Source organism: Anas platyrhynchos, chromosome 12, assembly GCF_047663525.1.
Source record: "Anas platyrhynchos isolate ZD024472 breed Pekin duck chromosome 12, IASCAAS_PekinDuck_T2T, whole genome shotgun sequence".
Taxonomy (NCBI): Eukaryota; Metazoa; Chordata; class Aves; order Anseriformes; family Anatidae; genus Anas; species Anas platyrhynchos.
The window spans coordinates 20,750,828-20,773,536 of record NC_092598.1 but is presented as its reverse complement, the minus strand read 5'-3'; the positions used below and the strand labels follow the sequence as shown (position 1 = coordinate 20,773,536).

At 47.7% G+C, this 22,709-nt stretch overlaps 1 protein-coding gene and 1 long non-coding RNA gene across 5 annotated transcripts in view; one reads left to right on the top strand and one right to left on the bottom strand.

The window, feature by feature from the left end:
• Positions 1–4,414: 4,414 nt before the first annotated feature.
• LOC140003469 (uncharacterized) lies at positions 4,415–7,942 on the bottom strand. Its single transcript, XR_011812218.1, has 3 exons — positions 7,794–7,942; positions 7,420–7,581; positions 4,415–5,507 (listed from the first exon to the last, which is right to left on the bottom strand). It is a non-coding gene; the product is annotated as an uncharacterized lncRNA (long non-coding RNA).
• TSHZ3 (teashirt zinc finger homeobox 3) overlaps positions 7,386–22,709 on the top strand; it is a 65,893-nt gene continuing 50,569 nt past the window's right edge. Inside the window, exons 1-2 of one of the 4 annotated variants that reach the window (XM_038185502.2) lie at positions 7,386–7,527; positions 8,564–9,099. In XM_038185502.2, coding sequence (XP_038041430.1) covers positions 9,060–9,099 — 40 coding nt within the window. In that variant the 5' untranslated portion in view covers positions 7,386–7,527; positions 8,564–9,059. Of the gene's footprint in view, positions 7,528–8,022; positions 8,269–8,563; positions 9,100–14,587; positions 15,670–22,709 lie in introns of those variants that run through there. The other 3 variants (XM_038185503.2, XM_038185504.2, XM_021272909.4) reach the window with 3 other exon arrangements.

The window sequence follows — 22,709 nt, the reverse complement described above, 5'->3', positions numbered from 1 at the left end:
TTTTCCTGTAGGGCCTGCAGAGGAAAGCACTGAGGTTACCTCTCCATTTCCCCACCTCCCCCTTCATGGCATGCAAGTGCTGTTGTTTTAACACCAACAGCTGTAGTTAAAAAAATACAATCAAAAACCACATACAGGTAGAAAAAACGTGACAAAACAGTTAATGGTCCTAGGCGTGGCAGAAGCAGGAGGAAAAGTAAACTCACCAGCCCCTGCCCCACCTGCAGCCCCATCTTTCTCTGATCAGCATCTGGGATCTCCCAGCTGGAGCCTGTCAGCATCAGAGGGGAGCTTGAGGCCCTCTGGGAGGATGGGTTTCCTGGTGGTGGCACCTCTTGTCATGCTGGGCTCCAGTGGGCAGGGGCTGCGGCTGCATTTGACCCTTGGTCTGTGTTTGGAAGTGGGAGAGGCCCTGTGTGCCCTCTTGCCCGTCCATCTGCCAGCTGTTGTTCCTGCTTGCAAAGTACTGCTACTGGTGGTTGGGTACTCAAAGAGGCAATGAGTTAAGGGAAGTTATCCTGAGGTTATTTTGTTCTCTGGTGGGGTTTCAGTGTGAAGGGAGCATCTACTCTATTAGTTCCTGTTAATATCAAACCTCTACTTTTAATAGGATTTGCATATGGAAAGGAAGAGGACTGACCTTTAAATTCATTAAAATAAAGCAATTTCAAAAAATAACTTTAGTTAAAAGCATTAGTGGGGTGAAAAATACAAGAACAAATACATAGACATCAGTGTCTGGGTTTTTGGTAACGCCAAAGAGCAAATTATAGTAGGGGAAGATTTGCATCATCGGAATATGTATTCCAGCCTCCATACTGATATATGTAATGTGGGGTTATCTTTGCATGGCTCCTCTTTCAGAATATATTGTCTTCTTACAAAATAGTCTCTTTTTAGCTCCCATTGGGCTCTGCCTTATAAATGAGGAAGTGGTCCTTGAGGGATTGGCCTGGCTTGAAGTGTGTTATTTAGAAAAAAAAAATTATATTAGAATATTAAGCAATATAATTAGCTCATTTCTTTGTTTTTGTTTTTGTTTTTGTTTTTGTTTTTTTTTCTTTAATCTTACAAAAATGCATAGCCAAGTTTTAATTAAACATACTCTCTAGATGTTTGGATTGTATAAGAATTAGGAAAACCTCTCTGTATTTTAGAGGGATTCATTGCTTGCGTTTAAGGTTCTTGCTCTAGATCTCCGCTAGGCAGCCAGGTATCACCACTCCTGTGCCAGAGCAGCCTCAGTGTGGCGAAAAAGTGCTGCTCGCCCACCTGCGCGGGGGGCTGGTTGGGGGCCGGTAGGGGCTGTACTGCACCCGCGTCTCTCGTGTGGGGAGGAGCAGGGGGTGGCTGCCCCAGCACGGGCTGGCGCTCGAAGTATTACAATTGCTAATGCTAGATGCTGATTTCCACGTGCTGAAAAGCTTCTGTTGCCTTCACAGCAAGTAATCTAAGGCATAATTAATTAGCAACACTTCTACCACCATGCTTTTCGCGCCCGGCGCTAGAGGCACCGCTGCCCAGTGGTCCTGGGGCTCTGGCGGCGCCCCGCAGCCTCTCAGCTCTCTGCGTGAAGTGCGCCAGGGACTCAGGAAAACTTGGTGCGTTCTGGGAGCAGCTCAGCCGGCTCTTGGTGCTACTTTGTTATGCGGCTGGGGCCGTACATTCGGTATTGGCTCGGGTCCTGTGCTGCCTCGGGCCCTCACAGTAGGGAGAGGGGAAACCGGGCAGGTTCTTCTTCTCAGGGCTCAGCTGATAGCATCTGCTGAACACAGCCCTGAACATCTGAAGTTGGGGAAATTAAATAAACTGTGAGCATCCTTTGGTCTGTGGCTCTCTGCCTTTAAAACAATTACTCGCTGCAACCTTAACGGTAGTATATTAAGGGGGAAAAATGCTCACAAAAGAATGTAGCGTTGGGATGGAGCTCTGCCTGGTATTAGAACAATTACAGAGCAGATGCATCCACTCCAAGCAAAATGACCTTTTCATCAAGTTACAAAACATTAAAGGTTAAGGAATGTTTCAAAGGAACTTAATACTTTTAAATCAGGAAAAAAAAAAAAAAAAAAAAAGCCATTCTTCAAGACCTGACTAAATCTGTGGGAAACTATAAGAAGACTGCTTAGGCATATCCACTCGTAATTTAAGTAACTCTTGTTCTAGAAGGATAGGAGGCATTTCATGCAGTCTGTTTTATTTTAAAATCAGAAGTGCTTTTTAAAGCAGAAATGGGATGTGATAGGAAGTAGCACCCAATGAAAGAAACTGCTCTGAAAGCTGCTTAATTGCAATTTTTAAGTCACATTTCTCTCTCTCCTTTGTGCACCGATGATTCGAGAACAAAGAGAGCGAATCAGTGACGCTGGGGGATTTTCCCAGGTAGTTTCCACGTCTCGCCCGAGCCTCCCGGTGCCCGCTCCCGTCCTGGCAGGGCGTGGAGCCTCGCCCCGACAGGCGCACGCCAAGGAGCGGCTCCGCCCGCAGCCCGGCCGGGCCGGAGACGTTGCTCCGGGGCCTGCCCGCTGGCTGCCCTGGCTTTGGCTCCGCGGCCGTTCGCTCTCGACGAGGGGAAGAGGCGGAGGGAGGCCGGGGGGCGGCTCGGAGCCTGATGCGCCCGCGGTGCGGGCCGTCGGAGCGCTTCGAGCCCTTCTCCACAGCAGTCGCCGGGGCTTTACGAGCCAGCTATGTGTTTTTATTTTGTTTGTTTGTTTTTGTTTTTGTTTGTTTGTTTGTTAAGTGCCCGTTGGCAGCGGGCCAGGTGGCAGCCTGCGGGCCCCGCACGTCCCCCGGCCGTGGGGAGGCGGCGCCGGGGCCGTCCCCGAACTGCCCAGGGCGCCCGTGGGCGTTCGCGTCGCTTCCCTGCGCTGTAACGCTCCGACAGTGCCAGCGGCACATAAAGGTCCGCTACTGGCAGGCGGATTAGGATTTTTTTTTTGAAGGGAATCTCGCATATCTTAATGCAAGCAATATATGCAAATCACGTAAAAAAAAATATATCCGTCTAGGAAATAAGTTTCTGCGGAAGGAAAGCAGGGTTTTGCTGGGAGTTGGGCTTTCTCAAGTCCTCGTGTGTTCTTTCCTGTTGTGCAATGGATCTGTGCACAACAAAATCTTTATTGCGTTAAGTCACAGGCGGTCAGCGAAGGCACAGCTGCGTTAGCTGGGCAGTGAAAACTTTCAGGTGATGCAAGAAGTAAGAGGGGAATCCCTTCCTCTACTCCTAGCTCCCTCAAATGCCTTTCACATGAGCCAGCTCTGAGGATCACTGCCAGTTCGCACAAAGGCGTTCCCAAAGCCTGAAGCTAGCAAAACTTTGTGTAGGTAAAATTAACTAACCCCTCTCTGCTGGCACAATGGCTTTTGTTGTCACATATGGTGGAGTTCCAGGATCTGTAACTATTTTTCATAAAAGATTTTCCTACTGCCCAAGTGAACACATTACGCTACAGTAGCTCTGAATGGTATCGCTTATTTCCTTCAAAGCAGTGGCCAATTGTTTCTTCAGAGACCCTAGCTCCTTTCAAGGGAAGAGGAAAAAAAAAAAAAAAAAAAAAAAAAAAAACAAAAGTGATAATTCAGCGGGACTGAGTCGCGGCGATAGACTTAATTTGAAAGTGCAGCCCCCGGGAGCGGGCGGGGCTGGAGCCACGGCTCTCCCCGGGGCCGGGCCGGGAGCCGGGCCGAGCCTTGCCGGGAGCCGGTCTCGCCGCCCCGCTCTAACTCCTGAACTCGCCGGGGCGGCCGCAGGTTGCGCTCCCTCCGCCGCGGAGCTGCCTCGGTGGCTCGGCAGAACTCCGCCGCCGCGGGGAGGGACTCAGTAGGCACCGCCGGGCAGGGCCGTGCCGTGCCGTGCTGTGCCGTGCTGTGCTGCCCCGCGCTGCCCCGCGCTGCCCCGCTCCGCTCCTCCCGGGGGCAGCGGCGGGCGCCCGCCCTGGGCCGCCCCGCTCCGGGAGTCCCCTGGCAGCGCCCCCGCGGCTGCCCCGGCCCCGCCGCCTCCGGGCTGTCGGGGGGCGGGGAGGAAGGGGGGTGCGTCTGGAACCGGCAGGTTTTGGTACCCCCAGGGGTGCGGGGGGCACCGGCAGCCCCCAGGGGAGTAGGATTGGCCCGTCCACGGTTACCTCCGGCTTAGCAGGGGCGCTTCTGCACGGCGGGGCGCTGGACGTGCCTGCGCTGCCCGGTCTGGTTTATTTCCCCCCCCCGTGCCCCCTCCGAAATGCCTGGTCCTGGTCGCAAGGACCCCGCTATCCCAGTTGCGATTTTCTGAGGCTCGTTATGTGTCAGAACTGTAAAAGTCCTCTGGACAATTTACAGACAAAACATCTGGTTCGTTAAAGCAAAGCTACTGGACTAAGACAAACAAACTTTGCTGCTGTGTAAATTCACTTACCCAAACAATTTACATTCAAGCAAAGATTTTAGCCCGGAGAAAAAAACTTTTATTCATTTGTACTCAGGAGACTTGGGAATTCAGAGGCATTTTAAAATAATTTTGCTCTAATAAAGTTATGTAGATATTACAAAATGCCTTTGTTCTGCCCTCAGATAATTATTGTCGTTATAATGGTTATTGACAATACTTTGTGTTTCACAAAAGTGGAGTATCGTTTTCCGTCGCGGGCAGTTGTGTTTTTAAACAAACTTGTCAGAGGCGCATCCCTCCCGCCCGGCGCTAATGCAAGCCGCTGCTCCTTTGTTCCTCGCCGGCAGAAAGTGGAGCGCTCCCCGCCGCCTTCTCGCACCCCGACGGCGGGGGCTGCGGGGGACAGCGTTCCCCGGGACGGGAGGCGACATGGCGGGGGGGCGACACGGGCTGGGGGGGGATCCCGTCTGAGGCCCGCGGTCATAAGGCGCCGCCTCAGTGGCGCAGCCGCTGCGTGCGGTGGGAGGCGGCGGGCAGGTGAGCCCCCCCGGCGGCTCGGTGCAGCCGCAGGACTGCCTAACTTGGTGCCAAGACCCCGATTTGAGGCTCTCTCGGCGTCGGGGGGCTCCGAAGGGCGCCTCCGGAGCTGCCGCAGGGCCGCCCGCCCGCCTCGAAGGCGCGCCGGGAGCTCGGCTTCGCTCTCTCTCGGTGGCGGCGGCCGGCACGGCGCTGTTCGTTTCTTGACCCCCGCGGGCCGCCGCCGTGCCTGCTCGTTGCCCCGGGCCCGCCGCGGTTTCTCCCGTGCGGGCAGGAAGCGGGCGGTGGAGGCGAGCAGCGACGCGGCACTCTCCGAGCCGGTGGGACGGTCATCGGTGTGGTGATCAGAGTGTGGGGCTAGTCAATAGCGGGTACCTTGGGTTAAAAGTGCCGGACAGGGAGAGCTTAGAGCTGAGCCTCGTGTGCTTAGTCTGTGCGGATGGAGTCTGGGCAGCCACCGATTTATGCGTTGTTTGTGAATGTTACACTTAGTAGTGTTCTGGCTCTCCGAAACAGACCGCGAGCCCCCAAAGAAGGTGATGCACGTGAAGCGGTCTGCATTTCCTGCTGTAATCCGTCTGATAGAAAATTCAATAGATTTTTCTTCCTTTAAAAGAAAAAAAAAAAAAAAAAGAGAGAGAGAGGAGAAGAAGGGGGGAAATGGTTAGCGACCAAATCGTTCTACAACTTCCTGAGCGCTCTGGCCGTGCTGTGGCTGTGTCACTGCCGTGCACGTGTGGGTGCGTGTGCGCCTACAGCCGCTGCCCCTCTCATGCACACGCGCACCCTGGCACTGCTCACCGAGCTGGAAAAGTTCCTCCTAGGACCGCCGACGGAAAGTTTCGCTTTCCACCCCTCGCTCCCTCCAGGCTCAAGCTGGGCACCCCGCTCCCCGCCGCCACCGGAGCCGGCGCCCCCCCTCCCCCCCCGCTGAGGAGCCGGGTCGCTGCCGGTCCCCGGCGGGGCTACAGGGGGGCAGCCCCTCTCCCACGAACGAGTGCTGCTGCTTGGGTCGCCCCCTGCTCGCTCCCCCCGCACTGGCTGCGCTCCTGCCCCCTGGGCTCGACCCTGCCGATGGGGCCTAACCGGGGCCGGGAGGTTCCCGGGGGGGCTGGAGCCCAGACCCCCGCCGCTGCCGGCTGCCTGCCCGGAGCCCCCGGCACGGCGATGGGCTTGCGGCGCGGGGGGCGCGCAGAGTAACGCTGGGGCAGGGGCGCGGAATTGGGGAGGGGGGAGTGGAAAAAGAAAAGTTCTTGCAACTCGCAACCCCCGCCCCCCTCCTTCTGAACCCCCTCCCCCGAATTAACGATCGCCTCGGGGTGCTCTCGCAGGGGGAGAGAGTTTGGGAATGGCGAGTCCTCGGGCAGGAGCAGCCTTCGCAGGGCTGGAACAAGCGAGCACCCAGTCCCAGCGTCAGCCCCAGTCCCGGTCCCGGTACTTGCTGGGACTTTGCCGGGGCTTTGGGGGCGCTTCCCCCGGCGCCCCCCGAGCCCCGCAGCGGGGTGTCTCCGAGTTGTGTTCCAGCCTCCCCCGGTCCGCATCCCGGAGCCACCCGCCGTGCCGAGCCGTGCTGTGCCGTGCTGTGGTCACGCCGCGTCGGCTCGGCCGGCAGCCGCTCCAGCCCCCTGTTCACGCGTTGCTCGATTGCCGGCTTCGGCTGCTGCAGATTTCCCCGGAGCAGCAGCAGCAGCACCGGGGCCGGGCGCCGCTGCCCCTGCCTCCGGCCGCGCTGCCGCCGGCGAGAAGCGCATCCTCACGGGCTGCGATAAATTATTTAGGCTTTCTGCTTCCTAATTTTTGACTTCGAGGGGGAGGAGGGAGAAAGGAAGAAGGAGTTGTTCCTAATCGCAGCCCGGCCCTTTCTGCTCGCCGAGCCTGTCCAACACTTGTAAATACTTATGCGGCGGCCGGTTCCTGCTTGCCGGCGGGGCTGGGCAGCGCTGGCTGCTCGCAGCGCGCTCCGCTCCAGGTCGCGCCCGGTGTGTTGTCGTCGCGCTGTGCCGCCGGGGTGACACTGACGGATGCGCCAATGGTGAGACGGACAGATGTTAGGGCGGATCCAGCGGCGGGTGCTGCCACGGCGGCGGAGCCCAGCCCGCAGCGGGCCCGAGCCGCCGCCGCCCGGTGCCGCTGCGGGTCCCGGTGCCGGTCCCCGGACGAGCAGCACGCACGCACCCACGGCCGGGCGTTTTGGGGAGAGGGTAGCGGCTCCGGGTCGGCTTTTAAGCCGATCCGATCGCTCTCTCTGCGAGCAGACCCTGTAACTGTGAGGAGAAACCAGCGAGTATCAATGAGACGGAACTGAGCGAATTTGGCAGCAGAAGCGGCATCTGACAACTCACCATTTTCGCCTTTGCAAGAAACGTTTCGTTTTCCCCCAAGAGTAGCAATTTCCCGGGGAATTCACGCGACTGCGATTTATTTTGTTTTACTTTTTTTTTTTTTAATCCTATAGATCAGCTTAAAAAAAATCGTCTCGTAACAACAACAACAATAATAGTAATAATAAAAAGCCAAACCTTCTCCACCCTTGACGCAAAGTGTTTGAATTTCCTGCAACTTGAAAAGGAAAGGCGGGAGCGGCGGCTCTGCGATGCGAGGACGCAACAACATCTGCACTTAGTCAGGTACTGGACGCATCCCAAAGCTCGAGGAGCGGGGCCAGCCGAGTTTTTTGTGATCTTACCGTAAAAGTGAGATCATCCTTTTCATTATTATTATTATTATTATTATTATTATTATTATTATTATTATTATTATTATTATTATTATTATTATTATTATTATTATTATTCCTCCCCGTGAACTTTTTTTTTTTTTAAGAAAAAGACAAAAATACGGTTTGCTACTGTTTCTTTTTTTTTTTTTTTTTTTTTTTTCTTTTTCCCCTTACCCCCCCTCGATTTTCTCCCCCCTCCGGCCGGCATCGGGCGCCCCGTGCTGGGAGCGGGCGGCCCGGCGGGGGGCGGCCCGGCGGAGGGGGGCGGCCGGGACCCCCCTCCACCTCGGGGCCCGGCCCGGCCCGGCCGCTCGGCTCCGTCCCTCCCCGCCGCCCAGGGGTGCGCAATCAAACCCACAGCGCATCGATCCCGAGCAACCGAGCGCGGCGGCGGCTCGCTGGTGAACTTGGACCAATAAATAAATAAATAAATAAAAAGAGGAAAAAAAACTAAAAAGCCCCAAAAAGAGAAGGGAGAGAAAGCAGTCTCCGAGGAAGAGCCGGGTGGAGGGCGGTTGTCGCTGCCCGCTCAGCCGGCGGCTCGGCTCGGCACGGCGCAGCCCAAGCGGCGGAGGCGCGGCCGTTACCGGGCGGAGCAGGGCCGGCGGCACCCGGGGGCCGGGGGGGGAGCGGGGCCGGCGCCAGCCAGGTGGGAGCCGCCGAAGGGCCGGGGCGGTCCCGCTGAGGGGAGCGGGGCGAGGGGGCGGCCGGAGGGCAGGAAGGGAAATGGAAGGGGAAGGGGAAGGGGCTGCCCGGGAGCGCCGTGGGGCGCCCGGCGGGGCCCGGCCCCTCCTCGCCGGCGGGCAACTTCTGAGGGGAGCGGCGGGTGGGGGCGGGCTGAGGGGCGGGCAGGGGCCGGGGGGGTCTCCCCGCCGTGCCCGGGCGGCGGTGCCCGCGTGTGGGGTAGTGTGAGTGACACCGTCATCGTCTCGTTTCCCTTCAAGCTTCGCCTGTTGCCGCCGCCGCTTCCAGCGCCGGAGACAGCGAGTGGAGAGCGCAGGCTGGAGCCGCGCCGACTCTTGCCGAGAAATGCCCGTCTTTATGCCGTGATCTCCCAGCCCGGCCAGGCACCGGGGGAGTAGGGCGGGGTGGGGGGAACTGCGGGCTCACCCCAGCCCTCCCGCCCGCGCACCTCTTCGGGGGGCTTTCCCTCCTCCTTCCTCCGGGGCGATTTGTCAAACTTCCCCCTCTTCTGCCAGCAGCAGCAGCAGCAGCAGGGCTGTCCTCTCCTCTGTGCCGCCTCCTCCTCCGCCGCCGCCTCCTCCTCCACCTCCTCCTCCTCCTCGGCATCGTGCATGCACGGCAACAAAAAATATATCCCCAACCCAGCCCTCGAGCCGACACTGGAGCAGCTCAGCGGATCTCTGGGGCTGAGGCAACACTTCCCACCCCCGCGCCGAGGCAGCCCCCCCCCCCGCCGGCGGCCGCCGGAGCCCCGCGATGCCGAGGAGGAAGCAGCAGGCGCCCCGGCGCGCAGCAGGTACGGGAGCCGGCCCCGCTCCGCTCCGCTCCTCGCCTCCCTCGGGCTCCCCCACCGCCAGCCCTCCTCCTCGGCCGCGGGCCGGGAGACGCGCTTCGCACCCCGCTGCACGCCTCGGGGCTGGCCGAGGAACTCTCGGGCCGCGGGGGGTAGGGGAGGGGGGGATGTTATTGGGGTTAATTTTATTGGGGTTTATCTTCACGGTTTTGACTCCAGGGGTGGGGAGAGAAAGCTCTGTCCCTACTTTGTTACCCACTTCGGTATAGCCCCAACTCCGGGTTGTGGGGGCAGCACTTTGTGAGGGCCGGGCAGGTGTGCGAGCACATGCAGCATGCATGGGCCGGTGTGCTGGGGGGCGAGGAGGCGAGTTCTGGGCATTTCCAGCCCACACTTTAGCACCTACTTTTGCTTCTCTCCCTCGTAGTCTTCGTTATGCTCCATCCCCTGCTCTGACAGACAAATGATTTGTGATAGCCGGTGAAAATACTTTTTTTTTTTTTTTTTTTTTTCTGTAAAAAGAAGATAGGGCTTGTGTAAATACATGGGACGTTGTGAATTGAGTGGTAGGGACAAAGTGATCTGGAAGGTCCGCAGTGTGACTTGAAGATCCAGAACTGGCTCCGTTGCTCAACTTTTAGCCTTTCCTCTCTTCCCCTTGTTCTGCACTGGAGGTGTCTCTGCAGGATGGACAGACCCACCTAGCTGGTCACTTTCTTTATAAATCTCTTCCATTAATCCTGTTGATTTCTTATTTATGAGCCCAGATGAGAAGCTGTAAAGGAAACCAAAAGGAAGAAAAAAAAGAGGGGGGGGTCTGTGTATTGTCAAATGACTGGCGAATGTTTCTGATACTGCCTTTACAATTTCCTCCATTTTTTTTTTCCAGAAATACTTTTCATGGCTTTGTCCTGATGAGTTTTTGTGCTTGTTTGTTTTGTTTTCCTCATGCCAGAAACGTCAACTCCAGTTAAACTTGGGGAGCATTTTCTGGAAAAGCCGAATCAAAAAGAAAACAGCGAAAAAATCCAATGCCAGACCCCGCAATTTTTTACAGTAATCCTTAGATGGGGATACGCGGTCTGGAAAAGGTTTCCTTGGCCTGTTGCCATCCTTGATTTGATAGCTGATTGATCGCCTGTCATCTGGCTGCCTTTGATCTATTCATTCCCGATAAACATCAATAAATCACTTGCCATGGTAACGCCGGGCTCGGTGACGTCACGCGTGGCCTGTCAACCCTCTGTCAGTGCCACTTATGGCTGGACGTGCCACCGCGACGGCCACTCCAGGGGCACAGTGCTGCAGGGCGAGGGGCAGCACCTGCGGAGGCCAGGGCTGGGGCTGGGGACCAGGAGTCGATCTCCGTGCTCTGCCCTTGGTCTGCTCCCAGGGGCTGGAACAGGTGTCCCACGGGCTGTGGCAGTGCTGGCGGTGGTGCAGCCGTGGTGGTGCGGTGGCAGCTCCGAACAGGTGGTCCTGCGGCTCCGGGAAGTGGGCATGCAGAAATCCAGCAGCCAGGCTTGTGCCCTGCCTGACAAGTCCTGGGTGGTGTGGTTTGGGTAAACAGCAACTGGTTCATGGAGCCGTGAAAATTACTGTGCGCGTTTCCGTTCTCTTCTCTGGCACACACATTCATCTAGTACTTTTAATGCAGGAAAGTGTACTTCTTAGCAGTCTCACGCCCTGTACTAGCAGTTAGAAAGTTTGTAAAGTTTGGGAGCACAGCAGTGATACAATCTAGCAAATAATATCTTAGCCAAATGCTTCAAGACAATATTTTGGATTTCTCAACCATGCCATCGAATGACGCATCTCAACTTAATTAAAAAGGTGAACTTTTCTTAATACTTGGAAAATTCTCTTTTGTAACATTAATCTAGTTCTGCAAATTCTAGCTCTTCCAAGTATTTGACATGTTCTTCAAACAACTCTGCTTTATGTTGGGCTTTCTGTAGGCTGGAAGAAAATGTTTTTGCACTAAACACACATTCTGAGGTATCTTTCTTTCCTTCCCCTCTCTGTCTTCCACTCTCCGTCTCTCCTTCCTTCCTCAAGTGAATCATCCATGATGATCTATCTTTCATATTTAGCAGAAGTGTAATCTCTTTAAACTTTTAGCTTTTTGATAGCCGCATTAAACATTTAGTATTGTGTGTAATTGCTTCCCCCTGAAATGCTGTTTTATTGGTCACATTGCAAATGATACTTTTTCCAATAGCAGTAAAAGCAAAAGCTGCTGCTTTTTATTATTTGTTATTATTATGTTTTTTAACACTTTAAAAACAGCTATGAAATAACAGGTTAGTTAAGAAATACTCATTACAAAAACTTGACTGCAGGACTAATCGGAGATGGAAGAATGGTTTTGCTCCATCAAAATGACCCGTCAAAACGACTTTGTTTCATATTTGATTTAATTGTCTCTCTCCTGACAGGCACATTCATCAATAGCTTAATGGTCAATCAGAAGTTGGCAGAGTGAGTGCTTTCATTCTTTCCCATACACTAGCTTTGGCTTTACTTTATCAAAATGCCTCTGCCTAATGGATATGGGGGATGTAGAATTACTGAAGGGCTACTTATTTGAGAAGAGTGAAAAAACAAGAACATTTATGCTGTTGATAAGTGCATGAAGATAAATAAGTCAGCTGTACGGGTTTTATTTTAAGACAGAAGAAACTTACATTTTTTTTCCCCTTCTTTTTGGCCTTAGAGCTGCGACTTATAAGGTTCATGACTGCTTTTGTGGCATACTGAGAGTGATGACAAATTGATTGCTTGGTACTGAGAGAGAAAAAAAAGAAGGTGGTGGGGGGAGAATTAAAGATGTCTGCTGATTGGTAACTCAGAAAATCCAGTCCCCAGCAACCTTGAGAATACTCGAGAATTTTTTTTCTCCAAACTGAAAGGTCCGCTCAGCCATAAAAAAAGAAAAGTTGTTTTGCCAGCTTCATTAGTGTTCACCTAATTAGCTGTAAACCTGATGGATTCCTGACAGCTTTAATGATTGGAGATGACAAGCTCCACGCAGTGTCATCCAGCAGAATTAGGTTTGCAGCTAGTTTGATGTAATCAAGTTGATATTACACAGTCCTGGTTGCCTTTAGTTGTGCATTAACTCAATTTTCTGCTGCAGGTGACAAATGGGCTTTGGTACCTGGATAATCATGTCATAGGAATTAGGGCCCTTTTAATGGTCTGGAGTAGAATAACAACAACAAAGAACTCTCAGCAGCACAGAGCTTGCAGACATAACAGACAGGTGCACAAATTCTTTATGTCTAGCCCAAGTGTTAACACCACACTGTAGAAGACTAAAGCTGTCTCTGAGAATCAAGAATCTGTAAAAATGGTAATTTCAGTTTGTTTGCTCTCAGGTTCAGCTGAATATCACAGATAGAGAAATTTGGGGGGAACATCGGGGATTGCAGTTTTATTCCACACCTGATAAAGCAAGAAGGTGATCAGGACTGCTGCTCCAACGACTTGTGTCATTTAAAGCAGAAGCGAGAAAATATTTATTGGTTAGAGGCTACTGTCTAGGAAAGCTAAGATACTGTATTAATAAAGGCCAGTCTTGTTCATGCAAACAGTAATTATCTGTCCTTAAATTATAGCTTTCACTCACAGCTTTTTTAGAAAACTATCTATTTAAAAGATCAAGAAAATGTACTTCCTATCGACAGAAATGACTTAATGCATATTTAGTGTAAAAATATATGAAAAAACTGAAGCTCTTTTGAAGAGGAATTGCAAACTAATGATTTGTTGGAAACTGATTTACTTTTTACATATATATACATATATATATCTTGAGTAAAACGATTATACTTTTTTAGGTCCTGCTAATGAGACAGAATTTTCAATCCTCTGGGAAAACAAACTTTTTTTTTTATAATATACATCATTGTTGAAACTGTAAAGATTTCTGCATACTTTTTAAGCTCCTCACAACTTTTGTGCTCACGCTCGAAAGATGCACATGGGCAGTGTGAATACTGACATACATGCAATTGATTTTTCAGGGATGTGCAGCACTTGCACTTCTCACAGACTTCAGGGCTCTTTATAGTTTATTTGTGACTCCAAAATGAGGCTGGGATTGCACTCCAGAAATTCAGTTGCAGGCTCGCATGAAGTTCTTGCAGCCAGATTTCCAGGCAGCAATGGGTTCAGGAAGTTGAATGCTTTAATTTATGGGAATTGCTTGCAACTGCATACATACCCCAAAAGTAAATGTAGCAATAAAGTAGACTACCTATGAAGGTACTTGCAGTGTCAGCCCATGGTGCGTTATTTGCCTCCAAACCTCCTGCCACATATTTCTCTGTTGGACAGACATTCTTCCTAGCAGCAAGCTGACAAAATGATTAGTTATGGCTGTCCTCTGCCTTTTTTTTTTTTTTTTTTTTTTTTCGGCAAAGTGTGAGGAACAATGAAAAAAAAAAAAAGGAGAAAAAAAAGGGGGCATAAATATGAAAAGGCCTGATAGATTCCACTGAATATCTGTCTGGAAAACAGAATTTTCCAGAATCAGCTGCCATTTCTCCCATTAGCTTGACAGCTGTCAATTAGGGCTTCAGTGCTCTCCTGGGCCACAGTTTATTGCGTGTGGTTGATGTTGTCATTTTGTTCTCAGTTTTGCCTTGAGCACTATCATGAGCAGGAGTGAAATAGTCAATAACTGATGTATCAGCAGTTATTTCTTAAATTGGCTTACAAGTCTGCATTTTTCCTCTTTTTACTAAAGATTGTTTTGTAAAGTGATTAGAATGAATTGTGACTGCTGCAGGGTTATGGGAAATGCAGTGAAGCTAGGGTGAGTTAGCAGGATTAGAGTGGTTCCTTTTTTGTCAGTGCTGTTTCCAGGATTAGTGGAAACTGTAGAGAAAAGATCACCTTCAGGCTGGAGCGTGTGGCAAATTTTTGAGTGTGCTCTGTGCACACTTATGTGTAAATACATGGTTGCAGATTGTGAATGAGAAGAAATGATTTGCCAGGATGTAAAGTAACCTTACACGTTATCTTTCTGAGTAAACCTTGTAACTACCAGTTTTACGGTATGATAATCCGTATTTTAATCCAGTGTCATGACTGTTTCCTGGCAAATCCAGATATTGATTGTCAGATTTTAATAAAGCCCTATTTACAAGGTACTGCTAGCAGATCAAGCATTAAGATGCCTGAAGTGTTGCATTGTCAAGTAAGTGTGTATATATATGTGAGGTTATGATACAGTACCAAAAATAAAAGAGTTCCAGAGCGGTCGTGGGTTATCTTATCTGTGAAATGCTTCAGCATCATTTACTAAACAATCTACTTCAGGTCTTTGACCCTTTTTTTTATTATTATTATTATTATTATTATTATTAATTTTCCTTCTCTCTCTCTTTTTTTTTTTTTTAATTTGGTTACGCCCAAATTGTGGTTTATCAGCCTTAAATTAAAAATGAAAGGTGAATACAATATATTGTATTTGGTAACAATGATATGGACTGGTACATCCAGACAGATAATATGCAGTTGTAATTAGACTGAATAGACAGGCATTCATTTTTAAATTCTTTGACACATGCATAAAATAGTCATATAATAAGATAAGATGACAATTTTATGTTAGGTTGATAAAGTGTCCCGATACATGCATTTAAATGTCTGTAAGCCTTTTTTTATCCAGACAGATTAATTCTAGTTTCCAGCATTTGCAGTTAGACATTAAATTAATTTTAAAAATCCTGCTAAACAATGGATGTGTTGCATTTTTTTGGTGTCATTACCTAAAGCAGGAGGATTGAAAAAAATTATTCGATTGATTTTTCTTGATTTCAACATTTAAAAAAATGCATAAAAATTGGCTTAAAGGATTTAAAGTGCAGTCCATGAGAGGCTGTATTGTAGTTTTCTTAAGTATAATAATGCAGAATAGAACATTGTAAGAGCTTGAAATTGTTTGTTACCATTTCCATAAAAAGAACTGTAAGATTTAAAGTAGGTAGAGCTTAATTTCAGAGACTGCAAGATTTAATTCTACCAAATTTCCCCGTTCTTGCTCCTAAAAGATATTTTGGTCACCTCAATAGAGAGAGAATCTGATGAATTTATACACTTTTTGGTGCAAGCATCAACTTCAAGGTATTTTTCAGAAAATGTTCAAAGGTTTTTTTCCCCAGGGATAGAGGGAGAGTGGGGAAGGAGTTACCAGAAGACCCCAGCATGTCTGAAAGCTCTTTGCCAGTTCTATTACCTGGCTTGCTTGGACAGTAGAGTTGCAACTCCTCAAAAATAATCGAAGTTGGACTTAATTATAAATTATTAATTAATGCTGTCAGGACACATGTTATTAATTATGACTCTCTCTTCTTCGTTCCGAACAGCTGTTGAGAATTGCTAAGTTCACTGTATTTATTGGTGTGGGAGTTCACCCCAGGAAGAGCTCTCCATCCCCAGTGAGCGTTGCTGCTCACCTCCCATTCCTTTCACACTGGAGGTTGTTTGTAAGCAGCTAGGCTCAACTTGGCCTTGGTTGGAACGGGTAGAAGCTGAGAGGTGATTAAGTGTCCTCGCAACTAGGTAACGTTTTTATGGGGGGGAGGAGAGGAGGGGCTTTTACGTCCTATTTTAGCAAGGTTGAAGGGTGGTAGAGAGGTCAAAGGGGCTGACCAAGCCATGGCAAGTGGGAGGCGAGGGGCGCTTAGGCCCTCCTGCCAGGCTACTGCCAAACTTGGCACATTAGCATAGGGGGAAGAGCTGTTTTGTTATTCATTTGCAATGACTCAAATTCATTTACTTTTGATATTTCCATCATTAAATTGAGCCCTCTGTTTCAGTTTCTTATGTGTTCTTTGCGGAATGCATGTTGCATAAAATAGGCAATTTTTAATGAACAATTTAATGTAAATGGGTTCTGAATTTAAATTAATATTAATGAAGCTTTGAGTGAATTTATTTTGCATACGTAACGGCTTGTAACTCTTTCACCCATACGCTCTTGTGTTTATGTACTAACACACTGGTTAGGTGAATTGGCTAGTTTTCCATGTTTTGTGATTAAAAAACTTTAACGGATTTTACATGGATATTGGTGCTAGTGCAGCTTTATGCAGGTTAGCATCTCTATTAAAAAGTAACTGCCTTTATGTTCAGATTTCTGTAGTAACCATTTTAAACGTGTTACCCTACTATATATTTTTTTCTACTTCGGTTTCTCCTTTAAGCTCAGAGAAAAATTTATTCCAACAACAGTCACCACAGTCAAGATGTTTTCTTTCTTTGGCTTACCTCTAATGCATTATGTATTTAGGAATGATGGGATGTTCTATAATTAATTCTGTTAGATGTAATTGCTATAATCACTTTGATGCTACACATAATAAAAGTAATATGGTAAGCATATGAAAAAATGTAAACACCTTATTGTAACACTTCATGTAAAAATCTTTTAAAAATCTTGTTTAGAGCGGAACCTCTGCTTCCGTATTTTGTCAGAGGTAACATTTTCTTTAAAGTGCATTGCTTAGTAAAGAATGCATTTTAGATATTGAAAGGAGTCCGACTGGCAGATTGTCTTATATGTGTGTGTGTGTGTTTCTGACTCTGTACTCCGTTAAAGATGTAGTTCATTAAGAAAGCAATCTTCAGCGTTGCTGCAAGTGACATGTAAATATCACCGTATATCTCGTGAAATAAGAGATGAATTTGTGCACTGTATTAAAATCCACTATGTAGTAAATAATGTGAAAGTGGTGTTGTACAACTGAAAGCTTTTTTGTGGTGCAAAATTACGGGAAATATAAAATGTATGAAGGGTAGCATGTAACTAGAGAGGGAGTTTTTCAGGCGTAGTCCCAAGTGGGGAAAAAGACTGTAGAAGGTGATTCTCCCCTCCTGCCCCCCTTTTTTTTTCCTAGCAAGTAGCTTTGAGTTATTGTTTGCAAACACAATTTTTGATGGGGAGGAAATGAAAAAAATCTATGCAATGGGTTAAGCTGTGTAGTTGATATCCCTGATTCTGAAACAAAAAATGTTAATGTGGCCATAGTTCTTAATTAGTTGCACACCATACTTAATGCTGCAAAGGTCACTTGGTTTTATGATCCAGCTTTGTCAATGAATTTGTATGTTTCCCCCCAAATTTATATGTTACTCTTCTATATTTTCTAAGCAATTGAGTGTGCAAATCATGGTTAAAATGCAAACTGGAAAGAAAATTAGAACAATCTGTTTAGTGTGGACAAAGGAGAGTTTTTTTTTTTTTTTTTTTTTTTTTTTTTGCTAGTGTTATTTTCAAATAATGCATAGTCCTAGCATGGAGAGCAGAAGTATTACATTTAACTTCTGTAAGCTGAACAAACAAACCCCAACCAACCTCTCTGTGGACTGTTCTAGGGAAGAACAGAATAGGGCGCTGTTTTTGAGTATCTCTGGAACTGGGCTCAGTGCCTGAAGTCCTTTTCCTGCTAGGTCAAGCCTGTTGCTGGAGGGCCAGATCTCAGCAGGGGCCTCCTGGAGGCTTGGCGAGGCTGTTCAAGACTGGCAGCCATCAGTCATCCATCTGTGACACAGAGTCTGTTTTTGATGGCAGGGATGATAAAAGGCCTGGGAACTGTATAGGCCCTTGTAATCAGGGCCAGTGCTGACATCCTTCTCAACTTTGACAGCTTCTTCCTTTTCTCTCTTCACCGCCAAGACTGTCTCAACTGATTTTTTTTCTCTCTCTTGTTTCATGTACTTGATCAGTCTCAGATGCTGGGAATTATTTTTTTCTGAAGGGAGGGGGAGTGTTTCTTTTGGTTTGTGGGTTGGGCAGGTGTGAGAGGAAGTCTGTTTTTTTTTTTTTTGTACTGTAGGCCTGTTGCTAATTAATGTTCCTCCATAAGATTCTGTCGGAGTTGAGTAATGTTTTTGATCTTTATGCCTGATAACTGCATACTTAATGAGATTTCAAAGCTGTGAGTGCAGCTCCCTACAATTATTGACAGATGCCTTTTCTTTGCCATTGGGTTCAGCTTCATAAATCCTCCTGCAGTAATGAGGTTCAGAAGTGCCACCCTGCCAGTGAGCTAATGAAAGAGGGGGGGGAGGGAGGGAACAGCTCATGCCTGCCTGACACATTTTTTTCCTTTAAAATTTACTATGCAGATGTCAAGCTGTGGGACGATTACTTCAAACATGCTAATTTTTATCTTGCTTTTGTGTCAAGCCTGCATGCCATTCCCTCCCCCCCCCCCCCCCCCCCCCCCCCCCAATAATAAATAAAAATAGAAACCTCAACCTATTTAAATTTTATCAGGGATCATAACTATTGAAGACTTTGATATATGTGTGTTCTTTTCCAGTTTCCAGTCAGTGGAGCAGTTTTTTGAAATCCGAAGGGCAGAGAGAGAGGATTAAAAAAAAGGGGGGGGGGGGAACAAAAACAAAAAAGCCCAAACCCCAAACTCCATCAGCCACCCGCCGGCCTGCCCTAGCCATGCACTTGAAGCAGCACAGATTTCATTTTAGAGTTCTGAAACTAAATCCTGGCGGAGAATAGCCGCACCATGCCAAACAGTCGATTTCCTTTTCAGCAGAGCCATCCATCATGGACCCACCCTTCTCTCCCGACAGAATGACACGTGTCATTTATCATGCGGGCCCCACCAGGCAGTGCGGGCGGCAGCGTGGGGGCAACACGGGGCTGTGGGGGCCGGGGGCTGCCGGCCGGGGGCTGCTGGCCGGGGGCTGCCAGAATGACTGTGGAGGTGGCGTTCCCCTGTCTTAGTTCTGCGTTGCACCGCTTGGCCCCCTGAGGAGCTTTCCCTCCTGTCCTCCCCCTCTCTTTTTTTTTTTTTTCTCTCTCTTTTTTTTTTTTTTTTTTTTTTTTTTTTAAGTTTGGCAGTTGGGAAAAACTGTCTGACACGTATCATTCAAGCAGCACCAGCTTGCTGGGGGTTGTGTAAATGAATCTGGGAGCTCTTGGTTTCACATGATTCAAACGTGCATTATTGAAGATGGATGTTCCTTAAAAAAAGATTGATGATGGATATCAGGCTTATAGTGCCATTTATCATTTTGAATATTATTTAGACTTGCCGTGTAAAGCTGTAACTTGAGAGTTGGATGAGCTGGGACAGAATGGAGGCCTCAACGTGCACGCTTTGATTGATGGCTTTGCTTTCTCATTGTTTGTTACCAGATACTAGCCAGTCATTACAGGAGTGCCTTACAATTGTTTTAGGGGCTGGATTTCTGTGTGTGCATCTGTGTGTGTTTGTATAACAGAGAGACAGACAGGCAGAGACAGAGTTAAGTTTTTAGCGAGAGCATTTCAATAATTGTAAAGAATATAGACAAAGCTATGGCCCGTGCAAGGATACCAGCAGTCTTTGTATGAATACAGCTACATGCTGTACATAACACTAAAACATAAGCTGGAGTGTGGCTGTTCCAGCATAGCATTGTCAGACATCATCAGTACCAGCATAGAGATATGCTGTAAAAATGTTCTTGTGAACAGATTAACAGAATCCACTTTCCTTTTGCTAATAGGCTGTGTTTTGGTCCCATAATAGCAAAGAAAACAAAGTTCTGGAAGATAATCATTTCAGAGTTTACATTTTTCTTTTCTATCCACCCTCTTCACCCAAGGCTGCAGATCTTTGGATCTTGGTGTTTAGTGCCAGGTGTCCAGAAGGCTCCTGGAGGCGGATAGCCTGTCCACACAAACAGCCAGGGCAAGCGCTTCCCTTTTTGAAGCACCTCTGCTGGAGCCAGGACACTTCCACCTGCTGGAAGAATTAAGGAAGCAGCTTTATATTGGCAATTAGGTCTTAACCTGGGAGTACAGGCAGCGGTTTTCCTGAGATGGACACTCCAGCAACAGAGTGGTGTCAACCACAGGTAGTGCCAGCACTCAGAGTGGTGAGGTATCCGTATACAAACGTCCCCGGACAAGCACCATGTGCAGCCCCCTTAACCTTGTTCTGTGTTGACAAACTATTGCATGTTTCTTGCCTGGCATGTTGTAGAAAAATCAAATAAACGGGAGTAGGAGGCAAAATTAGGCTAGAGTAGCTTTTTGTTGAATCAGTCTTGAACTTGCACAGGTAGATGGCATTTTTGAAACTCTGCTTGTCACGTGCACTTTTTCTTTGATTGCAAGATGCCTGCCTACCAAGAGGGAATTACAGCAACATTTAATAAACAACACACTGTATTTAGGTTGTAACATGTTTCACAAAGCCATCAGTGACTTTATACAAGTTTTACAGAAATGAATTTTTCAGAAGTCTGGCGTTTGTTATTCCTTCTACAAACTCAGTTCAGCTTGCTTTTGGTACACTCTGCCAGTTGCTGAAAGGAAGATGAATTCAAGTTTATGCACTTCATTCAAGTCCAGCATCATGAGAAAGCCCTGTAAAAACATAATATTTTCTATAAAGCCTTCAATGGTAGAAGGTAAAACTTTGATCTCCTACCACTGCAGTTGTGTAACACAGTAGGTAATTGAAGTACAAGTGCCAATTTGCTGGAACAATTGTAAACACACCTTGATACAAATGGCATCATTTCATTCTCACTGATTAGAAAACTTTGCTATTAATAGACACAAAGTCCATTTCAGGTGTAATTGGTAAAGAGCTGAGTGCACTCATGGGAAGAAACGTTGTTTTGTTTTTTGTTCGCTTTTATTCTTATCCCTTTTTTCAGTTTTATAGCCAGAGACATGATTTATTGCAGCCATCCATCTTTGGGGCTCATCCATCACATCCTGGTTGCTAGGCAATCATGGCAGCAGCTGTTTGCTTTGAATCAGACAGAAAAGTTGTCAATCATCAAAGGCAGGTGAATAGCATTAGAAACACGCTATTGTCAGACGGAATAATTAATCAAAGAGAGAAAAGATAATTAAAAAGATATGACCCTTGCAAGTACTTGCTCTGGGTTGCCTGGAAAAAAGAAAAACTGCCTGGTCTTTTCTAGACACTTAAGCAGCTGAGGGCTGATAAAATATGCACTCTGCAGTGCATAGTTTTTAATTAATTGAAAAAGGTTCAACATTCAAAGACGATGCTGGAGAAAAGTCTGATTATAAGCAGAAGTAATATTTATTGTTTGCGTGAAAGGCTTGACATGGAGTTCTAACTTTCTGTCACAAATCTCCACCGTGCTTGCACTAAGCCTCTTTCAGCATTGCTATCTCGCTGGCAGTTACTGGAGTGTGTGCTTAGTCCGTCCAAGGAAGGGTCCTATGCTTTTCAGCCAGCCTTTTCATTCTGGGCCACCTTTTCAGGGTATTGTCTCATTTGCCATCCTGTGCAGCAGCTATCGGAGTTGCACAAGCTCTGGAAGGCAGGCAAAGCTCAGCAAGCCTGTGCTATTGCTCTTCGTTCGGTACAGGAAAGATGTTGATCTCGTTTCCGATCAGTGCATGGAGTAGCAGGCTCTGTGAGCGGGTTCCTCAACCCAGTTTTCCAGCAATCCTATTATTTTTAGCTGGAATGATCAAAATCAAAAAGCCTAATTTCCAACTCCTCGGAGTTGGGATTACCTGGCAGTAGTTTCAGCATAGCGTGCCCCAGGACAGGCTATGTAGAAATGTGCTTCTGGTGGAGTGATTGCTGACCTGGTGCCTGCAAAACAGCTGGATAGAGCTCATACTGCCACCGTCCACAGACCAGGGGTACTGGTCGGAATGCTATAGTAGACGAAAAGCTGGATGTCTGGCCGTAACACTACATGCTGTCATTATGAGAACGGAATTTTGTATTTTTGGTTTTTGAAGCTCTTATGTAGACCAAGAAAATATACTTTGGCATTTGTGGTTGTTCAGAAGCTAAGATGTCAGCGGACATACTGATCATAGTAGAACATAAGTATCATGATTGCATTAATTGAGTTTTTGTTTAGAATATTTTGTAAACAGTAAAACAGAGGTGAAACAGTGAAACACTTTCCTTCTTTTTTACTGTTTCATTTTTGACTTCATACTTTTTTACCCTGACTTACAGGAGTGGACAAGGAAACTTCAAGTTTGTGAAGCCAGGAGAACAAAAATACTATTTTCAGTGTTAAAACCAAATAGCAGTGTTGATCACCAGTATGATTTGCAATATATGCTGTGAATTACTGGGAATTAAAAACAGCTGAATGAAATTCTTGTGCACCATTATTGCACATCCCATCCCTTTCACACTGGATAATTCCTTGGATTATTTTTTGCTTAATTCCGTGCAGCAGTGTGTCAAAAGCAGCTCCTCTGTTAATTGTGTAGCCTACATCACATTTTCTGCTCTCACACCCTATTTCACTTGTAATCCTTCCAGTATTTACTTAGAGAAGGAGAGAATACAGCTAAGAAAGAGACAGGGTACCATCTGAGAGCTGGGTGTGACACATCTGCTGCATAGATCTATATGGTTCCAGCGCTGGTAGGAGGAAGCTAAGGCTGAAGTTAGCTTGGATGATTTGGAGAAATCTGTAGCTTCAATTAGCATTTCCTGTTAGTGAACTCTCTGAGCAAACGTTCACCAAAGTCTGTATGAGAAATACTAAAATCTCTCTGGAAGCACAGCAGTATGTATTAGCATTATATATTATTATTATATTATTATTATTAGAATTATTATATA